Raw genomic sequence first — 24641 nt, forward strand, 5'->3', positions numbered from 1 at the left:
CTTAGTACCTGGTACGTGTTTGGTTAATCTACCTATTTTCTGTATGGTGTTCCTCTCTCAACTCTGGTGATCCTCAATGCAGAGACCCTGCTTTAACCCTGTCCTATCCCTTGGGAGTAAATAAGGGATAATTGCTCAGGTCTAAGGACCTAAATATTTCTTAAACAGAGTCCCAGTTTTTCGTTGCTGTTGTTGATTTGTTTTTTGCTTTCTTGCTAGTTCCTCTTCTCCTCTTCCCTCCCCTTACTTTCAGAGATCCCTACAACCACAAATTCTTGAGGCTTTTAGGGGGTTTCTGCAGTGTGAACGGGTAGCTTATTACCTCTGACTGCTCAGCTCTCCAAGCTGCCCTCCAGATACCACTTGCCTTTTGTATTCCAGATTTCAAGATATTGTTTCTCCCATTCTCCCCATCCTTAGAGGATTATGCCTTTTGGAAAATCTCTTGACTTATTTTAAAGGAGTTTTGGGAAAAGGTAAAAGATATGTATTCAATCCATTAACTTTCCCCAAAAGTTATCAATGTGTTTTACATATTTGATTAATTTTATTTTATTAAATGTTATTCTGCCTTAAAAAATACTTAGGGTAAAAATTTTTTTATTTCCTTTTTAAAATTTTTAAGCAAAGAATTAAAATTTCCTTGAGAAACAGGAGGAAAACAGAAATAGGAAAGATGGAGAGATCATTTTAAAGAGCAAATTTGGGTTTCAGAGATCACATTCTGAAAGCCATGATTTGAGAAAGGTGAAGTTCAGGAGAGGGAATAGAAGACAAAAAATCCTGTATTATGTTGTGAAGGATGTTGTTTGACAGCGTGCTTTAATAAGACCTCACTGATTTCAACCACCTTTGGGGGAAAAAAAAAAAAAGCATGTGGAAACAATGGAAATGTTGACAGCCTGTTCAAAATCGACTTTAAAAGATAATTCAGAGATAGAGCCATGCAGGATTAAAGATGTGTTTGGTTGGGTTTTGGTAGGAAAGATTTAAGTTTGTTTAACACTTCTTAAGAAAAAAAGCCAAAGAAAAAAGACTTAAGATACAGGGTGGAGTGGAGATAGTTAATAAGGCAAAATCCTTGAGAAAGGGAAAGAGAATGAGATGGAGATTAGAGACGAAGGAGTGATTTCAAACTGGAAGAAAACTGCCCCTTGAACAGAAAAGAAAGGAAGGGAGGGTGGATATTGGACAAATCAAAGCTTGTGTTTAGGTCTGGTGTCATCGCGTTCCGCTTTCTCTGTGAAATAAGATGCAAAGTTATCTGATCAGAATGAGAGGGTTGGTGTTAAGGTAGGAAGCTTGAGGAGCCTAAGGAAAAGTTTAGGATAGCTTCTAGTTTAAAATAAAAGAAAAAGAACATCTGACCAGCACCTACTACTTTGAATTAGAGATAATTTAGCACTTCACTAACCTGCAAAGTAGTTAGTACCACATAAAGGTACAGGGTGGAGAGGCTTGTGCCATCCGAGAATCTAAACAGAGTAGAAAAGGAAAGAGAGGAAGGATGGAGTAAATAAAAGAAATTAATGGTTCATGCACGGAAGGCAGAGAGGACTGGACGAACACAACTAAAAACTGTGGGTGGGCGAGATTTCATGAATTTAATTTCAGAACTCTAATGTTCTGGCGATGGCAAAGCACTGCCTCGATAAGAATGTTCCTCTGTCCTTACGAAGCTAGGTGGTCTGGGACGGCGACAGAGTGCATGGAGATTTCCCGGATCCTCTAACCCGGACAACCAGAACCCCCGCGCGCCGCGGGAAAGGGCAGCGGCCCGGCGCGTGCGCAGTGTGCACGACCTCCTCGCGCCTGCGCACGCGGTTCCGCTCTCCACCCGCACCGGGCTGAATGGGCTTCCGGGACGCCGCCCGCCGTGAGGAGTTGGCGGATCCTCAGCGCCCCGAGCCCCTGTGACTCGCCCTCCTTCGGTCAGAAACCCTCCTCCCGGGCCCGCGCGGGAGGAGCGGGACCTCTGAGGGGAGCGGCGAGCCCGCCGGCCCCGGTCTCTTTCCCTGGCGGAGGCGGCTTCTTCCGTAGGACAATATGTTCAAGAGAATGGCCGAATTTGGGCCTGACTCCGGCGGGAGAGTGAAGGTCAGTGCGCGGCCCGCGCCTACCCTCCGGGATGGCTCTCTCGCCCCGGCTCCTCCCAGCGCGACCGGGGGAGGGCCCGCTTGTTCCCTCTCGCGCCTTCTCGCCTCGGGCGGGAACCACGGTTTCCGGGCGGACGGCGAGTCCAGGCCCCCGAGGGATAACCGTGGTTTCATTGGGCCCCAGCTGAACGCGTCACCGCCACCCTCCCGTCCCCGCCAAGAAACAAACTTAGTCAGTGGTCAGGCGGGAGAGCTGGACACTGTTGCCGGGAAACAAGCCCGGGGTAGGAGGCCCTGGATTGCTGCTCCTTCACTGACAGCCTGGGTCAGCTGTATAGGGCGGGGTGGGAGGGGTGTGGGGGTGGGTACCACCTATTTTGAGGATAATAACTATAACAAATATTTCATACGCACTTGCTTTGCTAAGTAAGCACGGTGGAGAAACGCTTTACCCGATTCTCTGATTCAGCCCCTACACCAACCTTACAGAGGCAGTATTACCCCCAGTATTTACAAGTGCGGTAAGCGAAGAATTGGGGAATAGAAAAATTAAGAACACTTATCTAAGTTCATGGTGTTCTTAAAGCTCCAGAGGTGTGGCCGAGATACTAATCAAGGTATGCAGAGAACATAACACTGCCTGGCACATAGGGACCATTCAGTACGGGCTAGCGTCTTAGTTTTTAATTCAAGTTATCATAAAGCCTACGGTGATGTTTGATACTGGACACATTTCCTTTCCACTCTCCTACATCTTTTGGCACGTTAATTTTTTATGACAGACGAACTGGTTCCTGATATATATATTTTTACCCCTTCTGTTTTTGTTTGTTTGTTTTAATGGTGTTACTCCTACTTATGGAAGTTCCTGGGCCAGGGGTGGAATCCCAGCAGAAGCTGTGGCAACGACTTTAACCCACTGCCTGGAGCTGAGGATTGAACGCTTGCCTCCGAATCTACCCAAGCAGTTGAATTCTTTTTTTTTTTTTTTTTTTGTCTTTTTGCCATTTTCTTGGGCCGCTCCCACGGCATATGGAGGTTCCCAGGCTAGGGGTCGAATCGGAGCTGTAGCCACCGGCCTACGCCAGAGCCACAGCAACGCGGGATCCGAGCCGCATCTGCGACCTACACCACAGCTCAGGGCAACGCCGGATCGTTAACCCACTGAGCAAGGCCAGGGATCGAACTCTCAACCTCATGGTTCCTAGTCGGATTCGTTAACCACTGAGCCAAGATGGGAACTCCGCAGTTGAATTCTTAACCCACTGTGGCCACAGCAGGAACTCCCCGGTTCTGATTTTTATTTACTGTAGAAAGTAAATTTTTCTTTAAAAAGAAATCACTTACTTTTGCACCAATTTAGTTGATCTAGGGTTTTGTTGTTGTTGTTGTTGTTTTTCTTTCTTTCTTTCTTTTTAGGGGCACACCTATGCACCTAGGGCATATGGAAGTTCCCAGGCTAGGGGTTGAATCAGAGCTGTGGGTGCTGGCCTACGCCACAGCCACACAGCCACAGACAGATCCGAGGTGCATCTTTCACCTATACTGCACTTTGCAGCAAGGCAGGATGCTTAAGCTACTGAGAAAGGCCAGGGATTGAACCCACATCCTCATGGATATTAGTGGGATTCTTAACCTGCTGAGCTACATTCTTAACTCACTGAGCCTAGGTTTTTGTTTTGTTTTGTTTTAAGCCTTTCTCTGTATCATATTGTTTTCACATAGTGTTATGCTGTGTATGCAATTATCATACACAGTGTTTTAATACTTCTTGTAAAGTGGGAGTACTTTGGAAGTTGCAAAAGCTACTGAAATTTAATGGAAGAGGAAAGAGATGCCAGGTAAAATTCATAGTCTCAGAAGCTTCATAAGTGTATTCATTTTGCCCATGCTTTTGGGTAAGGTTTTGGACTCATAAGAAAGTGTGAATGAACAGAGGATTGTATCACTAGATTTTGGAGGAGAACTTCAAGAAGTTTTTCTGTAATCATGTAGGGTTCTAGTAAGTCCAAAGTGATTTGAGCAGATTAAGTCTGTAGTCCTTAAATGCTTTTCCACCAAAAATGGATGTGAGTTAGTCACAGAAAACTCTGCAGTTAGGGACTTATTTCTCCTTGCTGATTGTTATGTGGTCTTATAAGCATTTTTTTCTCCAATTTAGACCAATTTCATCCAAGTAGAAAATTTGTCAGTGGATAAACCCTCTTTTCATCACTGAGGAATTCTGCAAGTTCCCAGCAACACTGTAGCAGCTGTGGGATCTCTTATCTTTTCACCATGTCAGTGCTCTTTGTACTTACTCATTCAGGCCTTGAAACTGAGGCCCCATCTTTGGATGCCACAAGTGCACTTGCCGTGATTTTTTTTGTGGTGGTGGGGAGTTCCTGGCCAGGGATCGCATCCGACCTGTAACAATGCCAGATCCTTAACCTGCTGCACCACAGTGGGAACTCCCACTGTGATTTTTTTTTTTTTAAGGGCTGCACCCAGGACTTATAGAAGTCCCAGGGTAGGGGTCTAATTGGAGCTACAGCTGCTGGCTTACACCAGAGCCACAGCAACATGAGATCCGAGCCGTGTCTGCAACCTACACCACAACTCACCACAATGTGAAATCCCAGACCCACTGGGCAAGGGCACGGACCTAACCTGCATCCTCACAGGTGCTAGTCAGATTCATTTCTACCACGCCACAGTGGGCATTCCCCACTGTGATTTTTTTTTTTTAGTTTGCATACAAAAGCTGCTTGCCCTCTTCCGAACTAACTTTAGGCTATTAAGTATTGAATTTATTTATTGTGAATTATCTGGTCACAGTGAAAACTTTTTCTATTTGTTTACTCCCTTTCCTCATTTCTTATTAATTGTTGATTACATCAGCACTGCCCTTTTCACATATGATGTATGACTTACAACATTCTTTTTTTTTTTTTTTTTTTTTTTCATTTTGCCTTTTCTAGGGCCGCTCCCACAGCATATGGAGTTCCAGGCTGTGGCCTCATTGGAGCTGTAGCCGCCGGCCTATGCCACAGCCACAGCAACGCAGGATCCTTAACCCACTGAGCAAGGCCAAGGATTGAGCCTGCAACCTCATGGTTCCTAGTCGGATTCGTTAACCACTGCGCCACAATGGGAACTCCTCAGCATTCTTAATGTTGAACAACTGGTCTCAAATTCATGTGCAACATTCAGCATTTTCTGTTTTCTTCCTATCATAATTTGTCAACATTCACTGCTTTTGCACTTAGCAGATGTGATGAGAAACATGTATATCTCAGAAGAGCACAAATGGAGCAAAAATACCATCAGCCAGTGTTTACCAGGCTCAAGTCATATAAGTGACTCTTTATCATTATCTGAATCCAAATGTAATTTTTTTTTTTTTTTTGCTTTTTAGGGCTGTACCCATGGCATATGGAGGTTCCCAGGCGGCTAGGGGTCTAATCAGAGCTACAGCTGCCAGGCTACACCACAGCCACAGCAACGCCAAATGTAATATTTAACGTGTTTATTTAAATCGATTTTTTAAAGCCCTTTCTAAGTGTGGCTATTTTTGAAATTGTGGGTTTGAATTGCTAATTTTAGTTACAGTTTTGGTAATACAGATTCAAGTAAACACAAGTAATAAAATGAAAGTGTTTGTCCATATTCTACCTAGAAGCCTCTTCCAAACTGCTTTAGTTTTTTTTTTTTTTTTTTTTTTTTTTATCTTTTTGGGGCCACACCTGTGGCATATGGAAGTTCCCAGGCTAGGGGTCCAAATCAGAGCTGCAGCTGCCAGCCTACACCACAGCAACACCAGATTTGAGCTGTGTCTGTAGTCAGTACCTCAGCTTGCAGCAACACCAGATCTTTAACCACTGAGTGAGGCCAGGATCAAACCTGCATCCTCGTGGACACAGTGTTGGATTCTTAACCCACTGAGCCACAAGGGAAGTCCCCAAACTGCCTTTAATTTTTGTACTGTGCTTTGGAAAACCCTGCTATAAGCTGATAAAAGGCATTACCATTAGGTGATAGCATTCAAAGGTAGCAACTGTTACTCTAGACCTCACTTTAAAGTTTATAAATAAAGAGCCTTTTCTGTTTCTTTAAACAAAGCAAGACAAAATAATCTCACCTCTCTTGGAGTTCCATGGTGACCTAGCAGTTAAGGGTATGGTGTTGTCACTGCTGTCACTTGCTCACTGCTGTGACATAGGTTTGAACCTTGGCCCAGGAACTTCTGCATGTCTCGGGCTCAACTAGAAAAGAAACCCAACTCTTGAAGTACTTTATATGATTTAAATAGACATTTTCAAAGTGGGATCATTGTAATGAATCTGTTTAGTTATTTTTGGTGATATGGAATGAGTCTAATTGGAATTGATTTGTTGAGGGAAATCCATGTTATAAGTGAATGGGTTCTTAGCCTGCCTGCCATTTCTTAAAACTATTTTTTAGAGCTCTCATTCTGTTTATTTGGGTAATGATATAATATTAATTGGTGTTTAAATTATTTTTCTTTTAGGGGGTTACAATTGTTAAGCCAATAGTTTATGGCAATGTTGCTCGATATTTTGGAAAGAAAAGAGAAGAGGATGGGCACACCCATCAGTGGACAGTATATGTAAAACCCTATAGAAATGAGGTAGGTACTTATTTTTCCTAAAACTTTTTTTGAAGCTACAGCTTGTTTTGCTCAAAGATAAACTGTAATATCATTTTATAGTAATTGATAATAAATCATCCCTTCATAGAAATGTTACCAAAAAAGTTGAAAGAGTAAAGAGCTGTCATTGTCATATAATTAGTAAAAGTCAACTTTCCAATGGGTTCTGATTAAAATTACAGTAACAAGAACTATGCTATAAACACAGTATGTCTTTCAATCACCACACCTTCAAGTAGCCTAGTATATAATCAGGTCTTTCAGGAATAGTAAATTTAAGTGATAATTTGGTAATAAGACCATCAGAGAAGATGAAAGACAAAACTGCCATATAATCTAGCTGCTGGTAATTTTGTTTTGCTGCTGAATTGCAAATGCCACAGTACACAGTAGGTATTCAAGAGTTACTTATTGGACTCCTCTGGTGCTGCAGCAGACTAAGGATCCTGAACTGTCACTGCCAGTGCTCCAGTTGCTGCTGTGGCATGGGTTTGACCCCTGGCCCAGGAACTTCCACATGCCATGGGTGCAACCAAAAAAACAAAAACAAAAATGTGTTATTTACCGAATGAATAATCTGTTTCTCTGTTAAAAACCCTTCATTCTGTATTTCAACTAGCATTGATCTAATATAGTGGAAGCAAGAGACAAGTGATAATCATTAAATGATTATCATTGTAATCATTCGTCACCTTTTGGAAACATTCTGAAAAAGCATTTAGAGATGCCACGAAGAGATACTACTTCTGAGAAGATGCAAGTGGTACCACAGAACTGAAGGGTAGATTCACAGCTTGATAATGATAAAGGTAGTCTGCTTCAAACTCTGAATTATATTTTACCACATGTGAGAAACTAGAATTTTGGACGTACACTTAACTTATCAAGGGGATGCTTTTTGTGAATGAATTTAATAATTTTTCAAAATAAGTTTAAAGTGTTGGTTTTAAGGGGAGAGATACCGACTTACTCAAAAATTTTTTCCAGTGCTGAAATACTTTTTCTTCCCATGTAATCCCACAGTATAGTCAGTTGTGTTTAATAAATCAAGAGCTAATAAATGTAGAGGTCAAAAGAAAAACAATATGCCACATAATTAAACTGCCATGTAGGACAGTGACCAAACTCAGGGCAGCTGTAGCCACAATTTAAAGGTGACCACTTGAATGTAAACCTCTTGAGCTGAAACTGAATATGTCCAGGACAAGTAGTAATGCAACCCAAAGTTATCTTAATTTCAAGGACAGAGACTTGACTTGATCTTTGAGTTTATCTATTCTTCTACCAAAAGACTGAATTAATACAAACTGAAACCATTTAAACTTGATAACATAGTTTCTTCTTCAGCATTTATGCAGTCCCCTAGTAAATAAAATTAAAAGATGAAAAGGAAAAAAACCATTCAGAGTTCACACAAAATTTGTATATGGGAGTTCCTGCTGTAGTGCAGTGGGTTAAAGGTCTGGCATTGTCTCTGCCATGACTAGAGTTCAATTCCTGGCCTGGTGTGGTAGGTTAAGGATCCAGTGTTGGTGCAGCTGTGGCATTAGTTGCAGCTGCAGCTTGGATTCAGTCCCTGGCCCAGGAACTTCCATATTTCTCAGGTGTGGCCAAAATATGAAAAACAAACAAATAAAAAAAACCTTGTATGTGAATAATACTGACATTATTTATAATAGCCAAAAAAGTAACAACCCAAATGTCTCTGAACTGATGAATGGGTAAATGAAATGTAGTGTATCCATACAGTGGAATATTATTAAGTAATAAAGTAAAGTATTGATACATACTACTACCACATGAAAGAAATTTAGGAACATGGCAGGTGAAAGAATTCAGACACAAAAGGCCACATATTGTATGATTCCCCTTTTATGAAATGTCCAGAATAGGCAAATCCACAGACACAGAACATAGATGAGTGGTTGCCCATGGGTGGGAGGAAGAATGGGTATGAGGTTTCCTTTTGTGTGATGTTCTGAAATTGATTGTGGTGATAGTTGTACAACTCTGTGAATATACTAAAAAACCATTCAATAGAAAACTTCAAATGGGTGAATTGTGTAGTATGTGAGTATTCCAAATAGAGCTGTTTTTTAAAAACAAAAAAAGTGTCTTCCTATTGCCCTCTTGATAAAGTTAAAACTATCATGTTTTAGAAGGCCTGCCATGAACCTTACCCTGTCCTATTTCTGCAGCCTTACCCTTGTCTTTTTTTGCCTCATTTCTTTATAGCCTGCATTCTACCAATTCTGTTTTTTCTTCCTTCCTATCCACTCCATTCTTACTGTTTCCTTAGGTCTTAGTTCAAGTGTATTTTCTTTAGACCTACTTTCTTTTTATTTTTATTTTTTGTCTTTTTAGGGCCACACCCATGGCGTATGCAGGTACCCAGGCTAGGGGTTCCATTGAAGCTGTAGCTACTGGCCTACACCACAGCCTAGTAATGCCAGATCCAAGCCACATCGGCAACCTACGCCATAGCTCATGGCAACTCGGGATCCTTAACTCACTGAGCAAGGCCAGGGATCGAACCTGCATCCTTATGGATACTAGTCAGATTCCTTTACTCTGGCCACATCGGAAACTCTCTAGACCTACTTTCTTGATCTCCAGGGACTAAATTAGCTGTCCCTCCTACCTAATACCCTTATAACATGTGACCTAATATGCACATAACAGATTACATTGAAATGCTGGTATTCTTGTCTGCCTCCTACTCTACAGTGAGTTCCTGAGGACAGGATTCCATTATTTATCATTATAACATCTACTAATATTGGTGGTCACTCACATTTGTAGAAAGAAATGAATGAAAGTATTCCCAAAATAGTTTTCAAAGATGCTTATGAAAATCTGCCTCAGAAAAATGTTCATGGAGTTCCTTTTGTGGCTCAGCAGATTAAGAACTCGACATAGTATCCATGAGGATGCAGGTTTGATCCCTGGTCTCGCTCAGTGGGTTAAGGAAGGACGTGCTGTTGCCAAAAGCTGAGGAGTACGTCCCAAATGCAGCTCGGATCCATCATTGCCCTGGCTGTGACGTAAACTGGCAGCTATAGCCCAGATTTGACCCCTAGCCTGAGAACTTCCAAACACTACAGGTGTGGCCATAAAAGGAAAAAAAAAAAAAAAAAGAAGAAGAAATACAATATAATTAAGTGATGGAGGCAGATAGTAATATATCATTATAATAGAATCCCAGTTAAAAATATGTATGAGTAATAAGTACGTAAAATTCCTGAAAGCAAATAAAAACACTTACTATTCACTGTGACCTTGTTTTGCTTTTTCCTGTTTTTTTGTAATGAGTTATTTTTTAAAAAGCCGTCTTCACTAGGAGAATCCCATTTATGTGCTGCAACTAATGAATATGTTTCTGTGCCTCAAAATAAAATTAAGGAAAGGAAGAGTTTTATATCCAGTAGTTTTAGGTTGCTTAGTGTAGTTGATCTTTGTATAATATAATTTTGTACTTTGAAATTGCTTAGTTCTTAGATTTGCTTTGGTAATATGATTATTTCTATAAAATATTGGAAGTGTACTGTTGTTTTTATGGAAAAATAAAAATTGATTTTGAGTCCTGTCTACAGAGATATATAAAAATAAGATTTACAAAACAAGTGAATTAGGGAGTTTTGTTTTTCTATATATTATGAATTATGAAAGAATTCAGCATAGGCTTGCTTTGTTTAAAATAAAAAACTCCAGGGTATGATTCATATTTCTTAAAAATTGCTTTCCATAAAATTTGAGGGAGAAGTGTATTTTATAAAATTGAAACGTATGCTCAGTGTCTTTCCCTTCTAATTTTTATATGTAGATGGCAGAGCTAATTAATTCTTCTGTATTTTAGGATATGTCAGCATATGTGAAGAAAATTCAATTTAAATTACATGAAAGCTATGGCAATCCTTTAAGAGGTACAGTAGTCTTTTGATTCATAATATATAAAATTTAAAAGAGCTAGGAAATTGTAATAGTAATTTACCATTTATAATTGTTTTATTCTTTTCTTTCTCTTAGTTGTTACTAAGCCTCCATATGAGATTACTGAAACAGGATGGGGTGAATTCGAAATAATCATCAAAATATTTTTCATTGATCCTAATGAAAGACCTGTGAGTAATGTATCTTTGCAGGTATAAACTGGATTTTTTAGTAATTGTGAAAATGTACTTAATAGCTTGTTATAAGTTGACATTTTGGGAGTTCCCACTGTGGCTCAGTGGTAACGAAGCCGACTAGTAACCATGAGGGTGTGGGTTCAATCCCTGGTCTCAATCAGTGGGTTAAGGATCTGGCATTGCCACAAGCTGCAGCCTGGATTTCAGGTGCAGCTCAGATCTGTTGTTGCTGTGACTGTGGCATAGACTGACAGCTGTAGCTCGGATTCATCCCCTATCCCCAGAACTTCCATATGCAGTGGGTGTGGCCCTAAAAAGCAAAAAAAAAGTTGACATTTTTAATTCAGGTGTACTTTACATAAGATTATGGTGTTGGTGCATTTTGCCATGAGTTAAGCTTTTTCATTTTTAAGCAAAGTGCCTTTCAAAACTCTTATTTTTTTCAGGTAGAGAAGGAAAAAGGGATATAGTGCGAACAATTATTTGAAAGAAGTCATGGAAATCATGTGATTACTACAGCAAAAAAGTTTAAAATCTTTAGTGTCATTTGGTTATTAGTAATAAACAAGTTGAGTTCATATGTTCTCTGAAATGGGAGTCTCCAGTATCCAGCTTTTTATACTTAAAAAAAAAAAAAGAAAAGAAAACTTTGCTTTTTCAAACTACCATCGCTACTTGAAGCTTTATGGTTTTTTTTTTTTTTTTTTTTTTTGGTCTTTTTGCCTTTCCAAGGGCCGCTCCCGCGGCATATGGAGGTTCCCAGGCTAGGGGTCGAATCAGAGCTGTAGCCAACAGCCTACACCACAGCCACAGCAATGCAGGATCCAGGCCACGTCTGCAACCTATACCACAGCTCATGGCAATGCCGGATCCTTAACCCACTGAGCAAGGCCAGGGATTGAACCCGCAACCCCATGATTCCTGGTCAGATTCCTTAACCACTGAGCCACGACGGGAACTCCACTTGCAGCTTTATCTTATTCATGAATCCTTATTTATAACCACCGGCTTTTTCATCTTTTGATGTCTTTTTCAGATTGTTACTTGATAATGTAAAAAGTCCCTTAAAGCTTTGACTTTGACCCCTCAGCAATTTTGTGAGGTTGGTGAGATCCTCGTTTTAGGCATGAGAATACTAAGAGATCAAGTCACGAGCTCAAACATAGTTAACTGTGGCACAGGTAGTTTTTTTGTTTATTTGTTTTTGTCTTTTCGCCATTTTCTTAGGCTGCTCCCGTGGCATATGGAGGTTCTCAGACTAGGGGTCGAATTGGAGCTGTAGCCACCAGCCTACACCAGAGCCACAGCAACACAGCATCCAAGCCAAGTCTGCAACCTACACCACAATGCCAGATCCTTAACCCACTGAGCAAGGTCAGGGATCGAACCTGCAACCTCATGGTTCTTAGTTGAATTGTTAACCACTGAGCCACAACAGGAACTCCAAGTTTTTGAACCAAAGTGTTTGCATTCAGGCTTCACACTCTTTCCTTTACTCTTGCTTTTGACTAAAACCACTAAGCCTGTTTTATTTTTAAACCTGGAAGGTCACAACTCAGGCTCTCTCATTCCACATTTATGTGGCTGGTGTTTAACTCTAGTTTTAGGGCTTTAACATTTATTAGCATTAATTTTCTTTTCTTTTTTTACTTTATTTTTTATTTTTTTGTCTTTTTAGGGCCTTATTACCTGAAGCATATGGAGGTTCCCAGACTAGGGGTCAAATCAGAGATGTAGCTGCCAGCCTATACCCACAGCCACAGCAGTGCCAGATCCAAGCTGAGTCTGCGACCTACACTACAGCTCATAGCAATGCCAGATCCTTAACCCACTGAGTGAGGCCAGGGGTCAAACCTGCAACCTCATGGTTCCTAGTTGGATTTGTTTGCACTGCACCACAATGGGAACCCCTTTTTTACTTAAAAACATTTTTTTTTTTTTATTTTTTAGGGCTATACCTGCGGCATATGGAAGTTCCCAGGCTAAGGATCAAATCAGAGCTGTAGCTGCCAGCCACAGCCATAACCATGCCAGATCCAAGCTGCCTCTGTGACCTACACCACAGCTTGCAGCAACGCCTCATCCTTAACCCACTGAGCAAGACCAGGGATTGAACCTACATCTACTTGGATACTAGTCGGGGTCTTAAAGGGAGCCACAAAGGGAACTCCTGATCACCATTAATTTTCATCTTGATAGATTCAGCTGATTCCTTTAGCACCAATCATGTTCACTTTATCAGATTACATTTTTAAAATTCATGTGCTTTTAAAGGAATTGAATATCACCTGGGCCAGTGATAGAGCATATTAGTTCCTAACTGGCTGCATCAGAAATACCTGAGGTGTTTTTTAAACATTCAAACTTCTAAGCTCCATACCCTGGAGAGTGATTCATAGCTTTGGCAAGAGGCCAACACCCCAGGGAATTTTGATACACAGTAAGAATTAGGACCCAGTTCTTTAGGCTGTCTCTCAAATGAGAATCTTGTTTAGGCTTGCTATCTCCAGTAGCAAGAAGAGAATATTGACTTCTGTCTTTAAGTGAAACACCCTATTCAGGTTTGGGTAATTCTAGTTTTAATAAGCTCTACTTTATGTTGAGCTTCCTTGAACTATTTACTGATAACCACTCATACTTTAGTTTTCTTTTCTCCTGAATAACCATCTATAACGTATGGAAATATTTTCCATGTGATCAGGTCTCCAGATTTCCAACCATTTTTGTCCTTATGATAAAATGCTAGGAATCTGGGAGTTCCCGTCGTGGCGCAGTGGTTAACGAATCCGACTAGGAACCATGAGGTTGCAGGTTCGGTCCCTGCCCTTGCTCAGTGGGTTAATGATCCGGCGTTGCCGTGAGCTGTGGTGTAGGTTGCAGACGCGGCTCAGATCCCGCGTTGCTGTGGCTCTGGCGTAGGCCAGTGGCCACAGCTCCGATTCGACCCCTAGCCTGGGAACGTCCATATGCCGCGGGAACGGCCCAAAGAAATAGCAAAAAGACAAAAAAAAAAAAAAAAATTTGTAAACAAAAAAAATGCTAGGAATCTGAAGACCTTATCACATTGAAAAATCCTTGTGATATCCTTGCCAAATAGACATTGTATTCTGTTTGGCAAGAAATGATCAGATAATCCATATTTTCAAGATATTGCTCAAAGGGTAGGATACAAAAATGAGACACTACTCCTATCCTTAATCAGAACAGTCTATTAGGGAGAATAGAGCACAGAATTCGGCCGATGTTGGGAGAGAAGGAGAAGCTGATAATGTTACTAGAGCAGCAGTTCTTATTAACTTCGTAAGATTGCTTTGAATTCATTTTATTTTGAGAACGTGCTGCCTTACCTGTGTGCCTCCTCCTCTGTCTCCCCTTCTCTTCTTGCCCTGCCCCAATTGGAAAATACATCTCTGAAAGAAATCATTGTATCATGTAACCTCATTATGAGACAGCTCTCAAAGTCTCCTCTTGGGAAAGAAGGTAGTATTATGGTCTTTTGCACTTCTGCAGTGGATTAATTTATTCAATAGGTTTCCATATCATAAGCCTGAATTTTAGCCACTCAGAACTGTTTTAGTGTTCCTTTTAGTATAATGAAATCCATTGTAGTTTTTTGATAGTTGGCTCTTATAGAAAATGTCATATGAAGTTTTATTTAGAATGTGAAATATAAGGAGCACAGGAAACTTGTGATTTACTTCTGTTATCCAGTAACTTATTACAGGTCAAGCTATGGTAAAAGAATTGGTTGTTTCTAAAAGCAAAATGCTAATATTGGGTTTTTATTCCTAGAAGTACCTCTGGCAAGTATAGCATTTTCATTTCTCTAAGAATCTTCAAACACTATTGAAAATAAGAGACACCTGCCTTGAAATTTTTCGTTGCATATATCTGCATAAATGCCTCTCAAAGTCTGAACAATAAATTTGGGAAAGGACAGTTTTATGATTTTTTAATACTTCTTAAATTGTAAAACACATGCACATGGTTTAAAAAAAAAATTTAAAAAATAAAAAGTACAAGTATTATTTTCCTAGGGCGGCCATAACAATGTACCACAAACTTAAGTGACTAAAAACAATGGAAATTTATTTTCCTGGTTCAGGAGACTAGTAGAAATTCACAATCAAGGTGTTGGTCATGTTCTCTCTGACGCTTCTAGGGAGGGATCTTTTCTTATCTTCTCTAGTTCCTGGTAGCTCCAGATGTTCCTTGGTTTGTGGCAGCATAATGCCAGTCTGTGTCTCCACTGTCACGTAGTCTTCTCTCCCTGTCTCCGTGTCTCTTCTTCTCTTTTTATGAGGACACCAGTCATGCTGGATTAGGGTCCTCCCTAATGACTTCATCTTAACTTGATCACCTCTGCAAAGACTCTTTCCATGAAAGGTCACATTCACAGGGACTGAGGGTTAGGACTTCGACATATCTTTTGTGGGACACAATTCATTTTATAACATCCTCTTCCCCCCAGCTCTGACCCCTTTCCCAGGAAAACTGCAATTACTATTTTTACTTCCTCTAGAAATTACGCTCATTCATCTCATTATTGAAATCCCTAAGTTTGGATTTTTCAATTGTCTATAGTGCTGCTAATCACTTCTAATGATGACAGATGATCCTTTATCTTTCCAGATTTCTTTTTTCATTTTGCTGGAGGAATTTCTCCAGAAAAGATGCCTGAGAAAATCTCAGAGCCAGTGCTATCTGAAAATATCTTTATTTTTACTTCATACTTGATTCTTTGGGTGAAAAATCCTACATTCCACAGGAGGATATGCTATTTTATCTGTGAGTAAAGGAGAAGAAGGGGAGGTTAACAAGCCCAGTTACCTTGCAGCTTAATTTCTTAATTTTTATATCTGCCAAGTTTGAGTTTTTGCAGTCTCTCCCTGGGCTGCACTGGGGGTACTGGCTCCCTCTGATGCCATTTTTTCCTTCCTTAAGTTTCTAGGTTACAGATTTCCCTGTTACAGCTTATCCATCTATGTAGTCTCATCTACTTCCTATCTATCTGCTTCAAATATGGCATGTGATGCATATTTCTTGTTGTAATTTTAGTTAACTTTTTGGAAAATTCTTTGAGGCCTCTGAATTGGTCTCTGTAACTTCAGCATGGACTCTGATGTTTTTTACCAGCTAGTTTTTATTTTGCTCAAGTAATCACACATTGTGCTGCAATGCTTTTTCTTTGATGTCTTAATGTGTCAGTTTTTAAGTATTTTGAAGACATGTTGTTCTTGCCTACATGAATTATTAACTTTTTGTTTATTATTACTTATGTAATAATCTTATTATTACAATGAAGGAATTATCTTGCCCTCACTGAGCATTTTAGTGTTGTTCATTCCTTTTGAAAGTATCAGATTTTTTTTTTTTTAGTTTTTGGCTGTCTGTGGCGTGTGGAAGTTCTCAGGCCAGGGATTGAACCCATGCCACAGCTGTAACCAGGGAGTACCCTTCGTGGCTCAGTGGTTAATGAACCTGACTAGGATCCATGAGCATGCAAGTTTGATCCCTGGCCTCACTCAGTGGATTAAAGATCCAGCGTTGTCATGAGCTGTGGTGTAGGTTGCAGACGCAGCTTGGATCCAGCATTGCTGTGACTGTGGTGTAAGCCAGCAGCTGTAGCTCCAGTTCAACCTCTAGCCTGGGAACTTCCATATGCTGTGGGTGCGGCCCTAAAAAAAAGCAAAAAAGAAAAAGAAAATGTAGGACACAGCTGTAACCAGAGCCACAACAGTGACAATGGGTGATTTGCCACAGTAAGTTGTAGTTGAGACAAGATCCTGAATTTGATATGTTTACTAACTTAGTCTCTAAATCAGTTACAGAAATGATGATATCTCATGATGGTGATAAAAAACATTGCACTTATGTCTTTTTATTTCACAGGTAACGCTGTATCATTTGTTAAAGCTGTTTCAATCAGATACCAATGCAATGCTGGGAAAAAAGACAGTGGTTTCAGAGTTCTATGACGAAATGGTAAGAAGCATTTATAATGAGAATTTTTAAAGCTTTTAAATTGTAGACTCTGAAGTTATTTGGCTGGATTTTTTTTTTTTTTTATTCTATCCCATTAGATATTTCAAGACCCAACGGCAATGATGCAACAATTATTAACAACATCTCGTCAGCTTACCCTAGGAGCCTATAAACATGAAACAGAATGTAAGTGCCATGAGTTCCTAATTAATCCTGAGAAATAAGGTATTCTGTAATGGTGAAAGGATTGTATGATTAGTGACTGTTAAATTTTTTTTTTCTTATTACATATAAGTAGATATTTTAGGAGTTAAAAAAATGAAATATGTATTACTAAAGAACAGGTAGGAAGGATGTTTTAAATTATTTTCAAAGTAGGTCTACTTTCAAAAAGTTAAAGACAGCCTCTCTCACACATTTTGAAATACTCTTTGTCCTTTTTTTTGTTTTTGTTTTTGCTTTTTAGGGCCAAATGTGCAGCATATGGAATTCCCAGGCTAGGGGTTGAATCTGAGCTGCAGCTGCTGGCCAGTGCCACAGCAACGCAGGATCCAAGCTGCCTCTGCAACCTGCACCACAGCTCATAGCAACACTAGATTCTTAACCCACTGAGCAAGGCCAGGGATCAAACCCATATCCTCATGGATACTAGTCAGGTTCTTAACCCTCTGAGCCATAACAGGAACTCCCTGTTTGTCTTTTATTACTAGTTACATTGAAGCATAGCTTTTCATTAATCTTGCTTTTCCTGTCACTTGATCATTATCTTTTTTTTTTTCCTTCTGGCCATGCCCATGGTGTATGGAACTTCCTGGACCAGGGATCAGATCCATGCTACAGTGGCAACCCAAGCTGCTGCAATGACAATAGTGGATCCTTAACTGGCTGCGCCACAGGAGAACTCCATTTTCTGTTTACTAGTCATTACTAACAAAATCGTTGTGAAGAATCTTGCAGAACATAATTATACTTTAGTGTACTTTAACCAGTTTCTCTTTTTTTAACCTGTCGCTTTACATAGTTTTGTATTAACACTGGGGTCGTGAAGACAAGAATGTCACATTGATTGTCAGCCATGGTATCTTTTCCCTTGAAGCTGGTGTGGGCTCAGAATCTCCTGCACATCTTTTCATGGAGCTATTGCCAATTATTTGACAAAACCTATTTACCAACCCTATGTTGATGTTTATGTCACTGTTCATTCAGTTGTTCCTTTGATTTCTCATTTATTTGCTTACAATATATATTGAGCGTCAGTAACATTCCAGGCATTGTTCTAGGTTCTGAGGATAGAGCTTGTCCAAACCAGGCAAAAGCCCTGCTCTCATGGAGCTTGCATTCTGGTGGAAGGAAGACAGATATTGACAACCTTAACAGGAGCAGTTGAAGGAGAAGAGTAAGGACAAAGATCAGGTGAAGTAGCTCAACAGAGAATGAAATAAGAAATTAGAGACAGGCACTATGGACAACTCTGTCTAGGAGCCTGACTGTAAGGGGAAAGTAGCCCTTGAAGCAGTAGTGAAAGCAGGATATGGGGTCAGAAGGGCATTATTTTCACAGGGAAATAGACCAGTATAGGTGTAGGCTGGAAGGCGTAATTTAGTAAAGGAAGAGGGGTGGGAGATGAGAATCAGGAGAGAAAGGTTGCTGTTTAACCATTGATGAGTATAGTAGTGTTTTGTGTGTATTTTCATGAAAACCATGACTGGGAGTTAAAAGATCTAAATACTGATTATAGGAGTTCCCGTCGTGGCGCAGTGGTTAACGAGTCTGACTAGGAACCATGAGGTTGCAGGTTCGGTCCCTGCCCTTGCTCAGTGGGTTAACGATCCGGCGTTGCCGTGAGCTGTGGTGTAGGTTGCAGACGCGGCTCGGATCCCAAGTTTCTGTGGCTCTGGTGTAGGCCAGTGGCTACAGCTCCAATTCGACCCCTAGCCTGGGAACCTCCATATGCCGCGGGAGGGGCCCAAAGAAATAGCAAAAAGACAAAAAAAAAAAAATAAAATAAAATAAATAAATACTGATTATAATTTCCACTGGATAGTCATTTCAAATTTAAAATCACAATCACTTAAAATTCTTATGCTTGGAGTTCCTGTCATGGCGAAGTGGAAACAAATCTGACTAGGAACCATGAGGTTGCGGGTTCGATCCCTGGCCTCGCTCAGTGGGTTAATGATCTGGCGTTGCTGTGACCTATAGTATAGGTCGCAGACTTAGCTCAAATCTGGTGTTGCTGTGGCTATGGTGTAGGCCGGCAGCTATAGCTCCAATTTAACCCCTAGCCTGGGAACCTCCATATGCTGCTGGTGCGGCCCTAAAAAGCAAAGAAAAAAACAATTATGCTTCACTTTCTCCATCTGCAAAAATTTTGCTTGGCCTGCTTTGTTATGAACATAAAACAGGTAAGTATGTGATCACTTTGAAAAGGTAAAAAGCACTACTAATATGCTTTTTTAATTTGTATACTCTGTGGTTCTAACCAGTTAAGTTACATTGGCTTTGCAAAAATAATTCTTCCTTGGATTGATTTACTCTCAATTGAGGCTTCGTTTTGGAAATTTAAAATATATATAAATGCTTCCTATATATTTAATGCTTATGTATATAATACATAGGAAGCAGAAAACTAGAACATTCTAAAAGAAGTTTTTAAATGTTTTCACTTAGGATCTCATTGCTAATGAACCCAGTTCTCCTTCCAATATATGGTCCCCTTTGCAGAACCAGATTTGTTAAAAATAAAGTATAAGGACTAAATTAAACAACAGAAACCTTTATCTACAGTGAATGTTGTCCTTCTGACAGATGAGTTAAATCAGGTCTTCCTGACTAGATTTAAATTACTTGTTACTGTCATATAGGACTCCTTGGGTTGCCCAAATCTTTTTTAAACTTTTTAAAAATTAAAGTATAGTTGATTTACAATGTTGTATCAATTTCTGCTGTACAGCGAATCTTTATATACCATTTCTAAGGCCTGCTATGTCCACTTCATCTACCAGATTCTCCTCTCATTCTTTAAAACTCAGATTTTGCTATGGCCAAGAAGCCTTCCTTGATGTATACACATAGCCTTTCCCCATGGTATGAATCCAGTCTGCTCTCATAGCTCCCTAGATTACCTCATGACACTGTAATGCATTTTTCTTTCTTATCTCCTACCTCTGTATCCCAGCATCTAACAATGTGCCTTTCACTCTGTTTATGTTTTTTAATCGATATGGAAAGAGAGGGAGCAATGGAATAAGAATTTCTGCACAGTAAAAAAGCATTGTCAGCAAAGTCTAAAGACAGACAAGCTGTGAAAAAATGTTGTACTCATATCACAAGACTTGTTTCTTTAATATATAAAGAGCTAATGCACATCATTTTAAAAGGCCGGTAACCAATAATTTAAAAGCTTCTGCAGAGCAAGGAAACCATCAACAAAATGAAAAGGCAATCTACTGAATGGGAGAAAGTATTTGCAAATCATATATCTGATAAGGAGTTAATATCCAAAATACATAAAGACTCATACAACTCAATACTCAAGAAAAGTATACAATTCAATTAAAAAAATGGGCAGAAGAGCTGAATAGGTATTTTTCCAAAGAAGACATGCAGATGGCCAACAGGCATATGAAAAGATGCTCAACATCAGTAATCATCAGGGAAATGAAAGTCAAAATCACAATGAGATATTACCTCATACCTATTAGAATGGCTGTTATCAGAAAGACAATAAATAACAAGTATTGGCAAGGATGTGGAGAAAAGGAAACACTTGTGCTCTGTTGATGGGAATGTAAATTGTTGTAGCCACTATAGAAAATAGTATGGAGCTTCTTCAAAAAAAAAATCCCGAAAAACAAAACTGCCATATGAGCCAGCAATTCCACTTTTGGATATGTGTCAGAAGAAAAACAGAAATACTAACTTGAAAAGATACATGCATACCCATGTTCTTTGCAGTATTATTTAAAATTGCCAAGATAGGAAAACAACCTAATTGTCAATCAACAGATGAATGGATAAAGAAGTGTTTTATACATCTTTATGTACACATATATATAGCAGAATGTTGCTTAGCCTTAAAAAAGAAAAATCTTGCCATTTGTGACACATGGATGACTTCAAGGGCATTACACTAAATGAAATACATCAGAGAAAGATGAATACTCTATGATCTTATATGTTGAATCTAAAACAAACAAAACTCATAGATAAAGGATTGGTGGTTGCCAGGGGTGGCAGAAGGTGAGGGGTGGGCAAAAAGTTACAAACTTCTGGCGTTTCTGCTGTGGCTCAGTGGTTAAGAACTCGACTGGTATCCATGAGGATGTAGGGTCAATCCCTGCCCTCATTCAGTGGGTTGAGGATCTGGCGTTGCTGTGGCTATGGCACAGGCCTGTAGCTATAGCTCTGATTGAACCCCTAGCCTGGGAACTTCCATATGCTGCACCTGTGGCTCTAAAAAGCAAAAGAAGAAAAAAAAAAGGAAAAAAGTTACAAACTTCTAGTTATAAAATAAGTAAGTCGGGGGTTCTCATTGTGGCTCAGAGGGTTAAGAACCCAACATAGTGTCCCTGAGAATGAACAGATTATTTCCGGAAAAATAACAAACTTAACAGTGATTATCTCTCTGGGGAGAGCACTCGTTGGTGGCGGGCAGGAATAGAAGCAGACATTTTTTCATTCTCCACTTTTCAGCCTTTTGTTCATGTTTATACCACCTATTTTCAAAAATAATTTAAGAACTAAAAGCAATGAAAGTACAAAGAAATACGGATTGTTTTGGCACTATAAAAGTTTACAGTATATTGTTTGGCAATATAAAAGTGTTGTAAAATGTATCACAAAAAGAAAGTCACCAGCAGTAAGCAAAATAAGGAAACACTGCATGTTTTTAATTGCTTAGATGATTTACATATACTACTTAATTCTCATAAATCCTCAGAGAAATACAAAGTTTTAACTATATCATATAGGGTGTTCCCGTCTTGGCGCAGCGGAAACGAACCCAACTGGGAACCATGAGGTTGCGGGTTCGATTACTGGCTTCGCTCAGTGGGTTAAGGATCCGGCATTGCCATGAACCGTGGTATAGGTCGCAGACACGGCTCGGATATGGTGTGGCTGTGGCTGTGGCATAGGCCGGCAGCAACAGCTCCGATGGGACTCCTAGTCTGGGAACCTCCATATGCCACAGGTATGGCCCTAAAAAGACAAAAGACAAAAAAAAACAAAAAAAAAACCCAAAACTATATCATATAGAAAGAAGAGATTGAAGGAGCCTTAGATATATCAGCATTCAGCTAGTAAGGGGCCAAGAGTAATATTTGAACTCAAGTCTTTCTGATTTTGAAAGGTTAGGGGTATTTCTTTGCCAAACCATGCTGCTTTCAGTTAGTCATCATGTTATATTAACAAAAAGTACAACTGTGCCTAATAGTCATTAGCGGCAATTACCTGAAATGTCCACAAGATGGAAATGTTGGATGATGGTAGGCGTTTTTCTCTATAAAGCGTAATGCTGTTCTGTCCAAGTGGAATATATTCTCTTTTGCAGTAATGGTATTTTTCTTTAGTGATCTGTTACGTAGCCAACTAGAAGATGTTAAATATTCAGTGTTCCTCTGTCATAATAGTAGTCAGTATGGCTTTTTATGTGTCAGTTTGTATCCACTTTTTTGTTTGTTTGTTTGTTTTGGTCTTTTTAGGTCACACTCACGGCATATGGAAGTTCTCAGACTAGGAGTCGAATAGAAGCTATAGCTGCCAGCCTACGCCAGAGCCACAGCAACGTGGGATCTGAGCCACGTCTGTGACCTACACCACAGTTCATGGCAACACCAGATCCTTAACCCACTGAGCAAGGCCAGGGATCGAACCCACAACCTCATCGTTCCTGGTCAGATTCGTTAACCACTGAGCCACAAGGGGAACTCCTGTATTCATTTGAAACCTTTTCAACAAATAATATTTTTGAGGTGTTTGCTATTATAATCTTCATTTTAGAAATGAGGATAGAGATAATAAATAGTTTATTCAGAGTGGTGCAGCTGGAATTCAAATCTAGACAGTTTTATTGCTATCTTTTTTTGAAAAAAGATGTAGGTTTGTTTTACCAGTGTGATTTTGTTTATGTAAGTTTTACCTGTATATAAATTGAGGAGTATTGTATTTAATTCCTATTAACTGAATGTCTCTTGGATGGTATGCTTCTTTACTTCCAAATTAATAAGTATATAGAGAAAAACAAGGACATTGCCTTAAAATCTTAACTGTGGAGTTCCCGTCGTGGCGCAGTGGTTAACGAATCCGACTAGGAACCATGAGGTTGCGGGTTCGGTCCCTGCCCTTGCTCAGTGGGTTAACGATCCGGCGTTGCCGTGAGCTGTGGTGTAGGTTGCAGATGCGGCTCGGATCCCGAGTTGCTGTGGCTCTGGCGTAGGCCGGTGGCTACAGCTCCGATTCAACCCCTAGCCTGGGAACCTCCATATGCCGCGGGAGCGGCCCAAGAAATAGCAACAACAACAAACAACAACAACAAAAAGACAAAAGACAAAAAAAAAAAAAAAAATCTTAACTGTGAAATAAAATATTAGAGGATAGAATTTTGTTCTCTCTCTCTCTCTGTTTTTTTTGTTTGTTTGTTTTGTTTTTGTTTCGTTTTTGTTTTTTTTAGGGCCACATCCCTGGCATACAAAAGTTCCCAGGCTAGGGGTCAAATCAGAGCTACAGCTACAGGCCTACACCACAGCCACAGCAACACCAGATCTGAGCCAAGACTGTGACCTACACCACAGCTCACAGCAATGCTGGATCCTTAACCCACTGAGCGAGGCCAGGGATTGAACCTGAAACCTCATGGATACTAGTTAGGTTCATTACCATTGAGCCATGACAGGAGCTCCCAGAATTTCATTCCTAATGGTAGAAAACATCTTAGATCCTCTCTTGAGAGTTCAGACATTCTTACCTACCCCACTGTGTTTAAAGTGACCTACTTTAAGTTGTCCTCATTTCATCATGGAAGCACTGACCTAAGAAAATGCCTCATTATTGCTCTATGACATATCTTAGACATGTGAAAAAAATGAAACAAATCAGTAAAAGTGTATGTCTTCTCTAGTTGCAGAACTTGAAGTGAAAACCAGAGAAAAATTAGAAGCTGCGAAAAAAAAAACAAGCTTTGAAATTGCAGAACTTAAGGAGAGATTAAAAGCAAGTCGTGAAACTATAAATTGTTTAAAAAATGAAATCAGAAAACTCGAAGAAGATGATCAGACAAAAGAAATATAAACAGTTCCAAAGAGAGCTTGATAGTAAGCTAAACTGAAGATAAGGTGAACTTTAAAGGGGAGATGGACTACAAGTGCTGTGATGTTTCGTAGAGGAACAGTTATGTCGTTGACCATTGATTTCTCAACAATGGAGTCAAAGTGTTTGTACTTTTCAAGCAATCTTTAATGTGAAATATATGTGTACAAAAAGAATGAAGGCTGTATAGGCATTTTATCAACTCATTTCAGGGAAGTTCTGTGATGTTAAGCACAATTTTAAAACATTTTTATTGCATTGTGTGTATAGATTATCCTTTTGACGGGTATCGGAATTTCATTATAAAGTATAGCTTGTACAAATTTTGTATTCCCCTGGTAGTTAGAATTAGTGGTAAAATTAATGTATATATTTAATTTCTTAACTTCTTACTGCCCCCATCCTAACTCTTTTGTATCTGATGTGCCCAGTGCCCAATAAGCAGTCAATAAATGTAGTTTACAGATGCTGTTT

At 39.7% G+C, this 24641-nt stretch overlaps 1 protein-coding gene across 2 annotated transcripts; it reads left to right on the plus strand.

The window, feature by feature from the left end:
* On the plus strand, positions 1821-24638 carry YEATS4 (YEATS domain containing 4). Of its 2 annotated transcripts, none has more exons than XM_021091975.1 (7): positions 1821-2097; positions 6607-6726; positions 10604-10670; positions 10774-10868; positions 16767-16859; positions 16958-17045; positions 23980-24638. In XM_021091975.1, exons 1-7 carry the CDS (start codon positions 2047-2049, stop codon positions 24147-24149), a joined length of 684 nt encoding a protein of 227 aa, XP_020947634.1. In that variant the 5' UTR covers positions 1821-2046; the 3' UTR covers positions 24150-24638. The 2 variants fall into 2 exon arrangements, with proteins under 2 accessions (XP_020947634.1, XP_020947632.1); XM_021091973.1 differs by having other exon boundaries at positions 1828-2097; positions 10774-10889.

Source organism: Sus scrofa, chromosome 5 (genome assembly GCF_000003025.6).
Source record: "Sus scrofa isolate TJ Tabasco breed Duroc chromosome 5, Sscrofa11.1, whole genome shotgun sequence".
NCBI classification, from domain to species: Eukaryota; Metazoa; Chordata; class Mammalia; order Artiodactyla; family Suidae; genus Sus; species Sus scrofa.